General features: G+C 32.8%; 1 protein-coding gene across 2 annotated transcripts in view; it reads right to left on the minus strand.

The window, feature by feature from the left end:
* The window catches only part of ass1 (argininosuccinate synthase 1), a 46,690-nt gene that overhangs the window by 6,948 nt on the left and 32,369 nt on the right, over positions 1 to 7,373 (minus strand). Inside the window, exons 13-14 of one of the 2 annotated variants that reach the window (XR_001640122.1) lie at positions 6,291 to 6,356; positions 5,817 to 6,209 (exon numbers count right to left, since the gene is read on the minus strand). Coding sequence is in view for 1 of the 2 variants with exons in the window: in XM_016553277.1 (XP_016408763.1) it covers positions 6,161 to 6,209; positions 6,291 to 6,356 (115 nt within the window). In the remaining variant the exon portion in view is untranslated. Of the gene's footprint in view, positions 1 to 5,338; positions 6,210 to 6,290; positions 6,357 to 7,373 lie in introns of those variants that run through there. The other variant, XM_016553277.1, reaches the window with a different exon arrangement.

A 7,373-nucleotide genomic window follows, 5' to 3' on the forward strand; every position in this document is an offset into this window, starting at 1 on the left:
CGCTCAGAAAACCGGACCGAATTGAGTTCTCTCTTGCGTTGTCAGATTTATCCATATGTCTGCTCTTCTCTTACTCCCACATATTGACATTTTTGAACGTTTTATGCGATGTGCAGCAAGTGTATGTTAGCTTATGTCCCACCAGTTCATATGTGCGCATCTAACCTCCGAAGTCCGAACCACGCAGCAGATTCGTTCTGAATGAATCTCTTCCCAAATCATCCCTCCCTAACATTTTCGTCTCGTTTTTATTCGTTGACGAAAATGTCAATAAATAGTCGTCATAGTTTTTGTCATTCAAAAAGAGTTTTAGTTTGTTATCGTCTCGTTGTCGTCAGTGAAAAAAATGTCGTTGACGAAGAAATTAACACTGACTTCAAACAGGCTTCGCTTCTGTACCTTCTCCTGGATCTCCATGTCATTTGACATAATTGTCCGCTGACCCTTAATGGCCCTTAACAAGTGAGACGAGGGGCCTCCGCGGAGCAGCAGGGGCCCGTGTGAGTCTTGGGTTACTATAATTGATGTTAATAAAGGCCTGCGATCATTGTGCAGAACACAGATCAACGAGATGCAGGTGACTCTTCTCAGGTTCACCTGATTGACTTCATGACAGCAGAGGATTACAAAGCTTCAGTTCAGACTCCAGTAAAGCGTAAACGAGAACACTGGAAGACATGTGAACGCAAACAGACGAGCAAAAGATGGTCGAATGAAAGCAAATTACAGTATAAATCACTGCTTTCTTAAGTATCATTAATATCAGGGTGATTAACTAAAATCATAAAAAAAAACATTTTCGTTACAATAAAATGTGAATGAAAACAAATTACAGTATAAACATTTACATTTCTATTTCCAGGGGGGTTTTGTATTATTAATATCAGGGTGATTATAATTAACTAAAAGTAAAAACATTTTCGTAACTTGACATAAAATAAACATTTTATCTTTTTCATTTAGTTTAACTTGATGCACTAAAATAACTCAAACTAAAAGCAAAATGAAAATGAACAAAAACTAGATATATATTTTTTTTTATTAAATAAAATGACAAAAACAACAAAATTACTAAAACTTTAAAAAGATAATAATGAAGAATATAATTTAATTGAAATTATTAATAAAAACTATAATATATTTTTTCAAGATATTAAAATAGCACTAATTAATATAATTGTATTAATATTTTTAATAAAAAATATATATTTTCCATTTTCATTTTAGTTTATTTTTTATTTTGTAGTACTTTTGTCTTTTTATTATTATTATTTTTTAATATATATATATTTTCTATATTTAAATATATAATATATAAATACAAATATATTTAAATATTTATATATAAGTATATTTAGTTTTTATTAATTTTTATTTCAGGTTTAGTTTTAGCAATTCAAGGTGAAAATCTATGTATGTATTTATTATTTTGTAATGGTTTTAATTTTACACACACACTCACACACTCACACACAAACATTAATCGTTTTAATTTTAGTTACTGATAATGCTTTAGTGTAACTTCAGTGTCTAACTATTTGCATGTTGATTTATTGTGATTTTTACAGAGAACTATAGTAACGCTTGTGTTTTACTGTTTACTCTGGTAAATCTGTGCCCTGAACACAGCTATAATCAGAAATGAAGCGAAACGAAGGGTTTTGTCTGAACAGAGCAGCTCTTTGTGTGACTTTGAGTGACAGACAGCAGGATTGGCTTTCAGAGACGACTCTTAATTCTCATGTCTTCCCATTGTGTCCCAGAATCCCTCGGGGCTGCGGCGTAATGAGACGTAATTGAGGGAAGGTCACGGATCATTAATTCACCTGGATGGCTCGCCATGCTTTCATACCTCGACTGACAGGTAGAAGATCTGAGAACGTGAGACACAGGAAGCTGCTGACTCCACTTCCTGTCTGCGGCAAACACATGAGCTGAAACAAACACCACAGCAGACGAACATACTAATGCTGATTCAGAGATCAAGTCAAGCACATTGCATTCTGGGAAAGAGTACTCAGTGCATGTCAGTCATGCATCAGGTTTTTTTTCTGGCTCTTTTTCCTAAAACTGTGAGTCAGGATAATCTGTCATTTTATAGTTTCAAATCCTGATAGTCTATCATTTACAGTTCTGCTCATAAGTTTACACCCCCTTGCAGAATATGCAAGTTGTCAATAAATTTAAAGGAATAGTTCACCCAAAAATTCAAATTTACCCTCAGGCCATCAGATGAGTATACATATGAGTTTGTTTCTTCATCAGGTTTGTAGAAATGTAGCATTGCATCAGTGTCTCAGCAATGGATGCTCTGCAGTGAATGGGTGCCGTCAGAATGAGAGTCCAAACAGCTGATAAAAACATCACAATAATCCACAAGTAATCCACAGCACTCCAGTCCAGCAGTTAACATCTGGAGAAGACAAAAGCTGAAACACATCCAGCATTAAGACGGTTTTAACTCAAATACATTGAGTTCATAATCCATAATAACGCTTCCTCCAGTGAAAAAGTGTTCTGGTCTGAGATTAAATGTCACAATTACCTTTTTATATTTTATATTTTGTAGTAGAAACAAAAAACAGAATTGTGAAATATAAACTCAGAATTGCAAGACAAAAGCCAGAATTGCAAGATACAAAGTCATAATTGCAAGATACAAAGTCATAATTGTGAAAAAAGTCATCTGCACGAAAAAAGTCATAATTGTGAAAAAAGTCATGATTGCAAGATATAGTCATAATTGCGAAAAAAGTAATAATTACAAGATACAAAGTCAAAATTGCAAGAAAAAGTCATAATTGTGAGATATAAAGTCATAATTGTGAAAAAAATCATAATTGTGAGAAAAAAGTCATAATTGTGAAAAAAAAATAATTGTAAGAAAAAAGTCATAATTGTGAGATATAATCAATTGCGAAAAAGTAATAATTGCAAAAAATTCATGATTGCGAGCTATAGTCACAATTGCGAAAAAAGTAATAATTGCAAGATACAAAGTCATAATTGCGAGATCTAAAGTCATAATTGTAAAAAAAAATCATGATTGCGAGTTATAGTCATAACTGCGAGATATAAAGTCATAATTGCAATTTTTTAATTCAGTGGCAGAAATGGGTTTCCATAGCTAAATGACATATTTTGACCTCAAAACTAATTCATTTACCTTTTTTGTCTTTTGGAAGTTGCATGTATTGCATACATACAGAAAATGTGCTCAGCGTTCACATTGTACAGTGGAGCAGAAAGCATAAGCGCAGTATGTGACGCTCCTTCAGCCTGAGCAACTAATTCAACAGTGGCTTCATCTCGGCAGAAGAAACGTCCAAATTGCAGCAGGCCTGAGAGATCTCCAGGCAATTTGTCTTCACGTATGCACATGCTTGTAAATAAAGGGGGCCGGTGGTGTAATTGGAGGAGCGGATGGAGACGCCTGCGGTGTAATTGAGCAGCTGAAGCAGGGGATTCTGGTCTGGCTGAAAGACTGAACGCATCCCTGCCGTCTATTACCAGCAGCGGGGGGGATTCAGGTTCTGTCCCCACCAAAGAACAACATTCGACGAGCACGACAGAAATGGAAAGGGAGCAGAAAGCCACAGTTTGGCACCTTAAGAGGAAGAAGTGCAGAAGTATTTGTTGATGGAGAGTAAATGGCTTTGCCGAGGACTGAAAACATCACGGATGTCACATCATGATAGTTATTTGTTCTTTCTCTTTGCTTTAAAAGCCTGGGCTGAGAGGAAGATCTGCAATGAGAAACTGATGATTTAAAGCACAGTAAACATCAGACTGATGGACTGAAGGACGTCTGAAGTACCTGCTGCTTTCATATCTAAGGGCTTCAAATGCAGCTCATTCAATCAGAAATTAGAATTAAAGGACTGTCACATTATACATGTTGAACAATAATCATAGGATCATTCATGTCTGTCTTTTGATGAATTGCTTTTGTTCCCCTTTCGTAAGTTGCTTTGTATAAAAGCAACAGCTAAATGCATAAGGGTAAATGCATACATGTAAATGCATAAGTGTAAAATTCATAAGCGTAAATGCATAAATTCAAATGCATCAATGTACTGTATAATGCAGAAGTGTAAATTCATAAATGTACTGTATAATGCAGAAGTGTAAATTCATAAATGTACTGTAAAATGCATAAATGTAAATGCATAAGAGTACAATGCATAAATGTTTTGTAAAATGCATTAATGTAAATGCATATTGTAAAATTTGTAAGTGTAAATGCATGAGTAAAATGCAAAAATGTAAAATGTATAGTGTAAAATGCATAAATGTAAATGCATGAGTAAAATGCATAAATGTATTGTAAAATGCATTAATGTAAAATGCATATTGTAAAATTTGTAAGCATAAATGCATGAGTAAAATGCAAAAATGTATTGTAAAATGCAATAATGTAAAATGCATAAATGTAAATGTGTAAGTGTAAAATGCATGTGTAAAATGCATAAGTATAAAGTGCATAAATGCAAATGCAGAATGTAAATGCATAAGTGCAAAATTAATGTGTAAAATGCATAAATGTAAATGCATAAATGTGCATAAATCACATGACTGACAAACAGATTTGGCATATTTTGGGTGTTTTAATCAGATTTCTTCAGTAACAGGCTGTATGGTGATAGTTACATGCAGAGCTGGGTAGTAGCTGATTACATGTAATCTGGATTACATAATCATATTCCAAAAATTAAGTACTTGTAATTAGATTAAATTACTTTTTAAAATACTCGTACTCAGACTACAGTTACTTTTTTATTGATTACACGATTGATTATTATCACTCAGACGGTTATTTAATCATGGATTACTGTGTCTTTGGAAGTCTTTTGTCTTTCAAACACATTAAAATGCACAAATTCATGTTATTTCTTTTTTTATATATCGTCAGGGGCCAGTTGTTCAAAAGTAATCTGATCGGATGTTGGCCATCGGATTGGATCGAATCTTGAAAATGGGTTGTTCAAAAGAAAAAAAGGATTCTGAATTCGGATCAGATCACAAAATCCAATCTTTTGGTTTTGATCTGGATTAAATCTTCAGTTTGTGTTGTTCAAAACGTTTTAGTAAGACTGGGATACTTTTGATTAAAAAAAAATGGATTATTCTGATCCCAGCAGAAGGGTGGATTTCAGGAACAAAAATGTAATAAAACTTTAAAATTGGCCCAAAAAGTACAACATTTGTAACATATATATCATATGTAATATATCCCCAAATCCCCAAACAGCTGTCAATATCAAACAAAAATATTATATTTAGTAGCTGATTACATGTAATCTGGATTACATAATCATATTCCAAAAATTAAGTACTTGTAATTAGATTAAATTACTTTTTAAAATACTCGTACTCAGACTACAGTTACTTTTTTATTGATTACACGATTGATTATTATCACTCAGACGGTTATTTAATCATGGATTACTGTGTCTTTGGAAGTCTTTTGTCTTTCAAACACATTAAAATGCACAAATTCATGTTATTTCTTTTTTTATATATCGTCAGGGGCCAGTTGTTCAAAAGTAATCTGATCGGATGTTGGCCATCGGATTGGATCGAATCTTGAAAATGGGTTGTTCAAAAGAAAAAAAGGATTCTGAATTCGGATCAGATCACAAAATCCAATCTTTTGGTTTTGATCTGGATTAAATCTTCAGTTTGTGTTGTTCAAAACGTTTTAGTAAGACTGGGATACTTTTGATTAAAAAAAAATGGATTATTCTGATCCCAGCAGAAGGGTGGATTTCAGGAACAAAAATGTAATAAAACTTTAAAACTGTTCCAAAAGATACAACATTTGTAACATGCAATATATCCCCAAACAGCTGGCAATATCAAACAAAAATATTTATTTAATTTAAAGTTTGTTTGTTTTTAATCACTGCTTGTAAACTACATTGGCACAATCATCAGAGATGGAGCAGCCAGAAGTAGTTATTTGTGTAAATGCAATGCAAAACTAGAATGCAAAACATCACTATGTCCCTTTAGGGGCTCCGTAGAGCTCTATTAATCCAGATTTGGAAATCTGGAAAAGTGTGTATGGGATTTCCAAATCCAGATCATTCTGATCCAGATTAAACTTTCTGAACACCTGGCCCCAGATTTGAAATCAGTAACAGAATCACCGAGATCTTCAGAGCTTCTTCTGAGCGGCTCCCTGCAGACGGTTGTGTTCCCGCAGCCTGAAACACAGCAGATCCTCTCTGAAGCACCTTGATCAGATACACACACAGCTCACGCTCATTCAGACTGCTTTGACTGACCTGACCGCATTGATCCTGATGAATCCAGAGGCGTCGCAGGGGTCGTAGTCGCCCTGCACATCCATACTGAGAGAAAACCAGATCAATACAGCATGCAGCAATAACAATCTCATTATAGAACAACTAAAACTAATTAGAGACAGCAAATCAGAAACACCATCATACACAAATATAGATACACAACTGTTCAAAAGTAGTGTGCATGAAGTAGGATTTCTGAAATAAGTCTCTGCTGCTCACCAAAGCTGCATTCATTTGATTTAAAAAATAGAGTAAAATTGGGAAATATTATTAGAATGTAAAACAGCTGTTTTCTATGTGAATATCTGTTAAACTGTAATGTATTTCTGTGATGTGCAGCTGTATTTTCAGCATCATTACTCCAGTCTTCAGTGTCACATGATCTTCAGAAATCATTTTATATATGCATAATAAATATACACAGTACACATATATTATGTAAACAAAAACTTTTATTTTGGATGCGATTAATCATTTGACAGCACTAATTTAAACATTTCACCCAAGATGATTTTTTTTTTTTGCAGTGAAAAACAAATGTGATTTTGAATTTGACAAAATAATTTAAAAAAAGTTAATTATTTAATAAAATGTAACACATTTTAATATATGTTGATATAATGCGACATCCACTTTTGGCCCACAGCCCTCAATCAAGTTTGATTTTTAGCCCTTTGTATTAAAACGTCTGGGCACCACCAATAAATATAAATAACTGATTTAAATAGTTCATTAATACAAGTATATAAAAATATAATATAAAAAATAATATGTATAAAGACATTACATATAATTTTATATATTTATATATAACACACACACACGCGCGCTTTTTTTAGTAAATAAAAATACTAAAGAAATATTACTATATTAATATAATTTTGAATATAGCAATATTACTATATTACAAAGTAATAAATATTACTATATACTGAATGCATCCTTGATTAATAAAAGTATACATTTATTTTTTTTAAAAACACATTTTTTAATATAAACTAGTGCTGTGAAACGATTAATCGATTAATCGCATCCAAAATAAAAGTTTGTTTACATAATATA

Source organism: Sinocyclocheilus rhinocerous, unplaced genomic scaffold (assembly GCF_001515625.1).
Source record: "Sinocyclocheilus rhinocerous isolate Xijiao unplaced genomic scaffold, SAMN03320098_v1.1 scaffold5755, whole genome shotgun sequence".
Lineage (NCBI taxonomy): Eukaryota > Metazoa > Chordata > Actinopteri > Cypriniformes > Cyprinidae > Sinocyclocheilus > Sinocyclocheilus rhinocerous.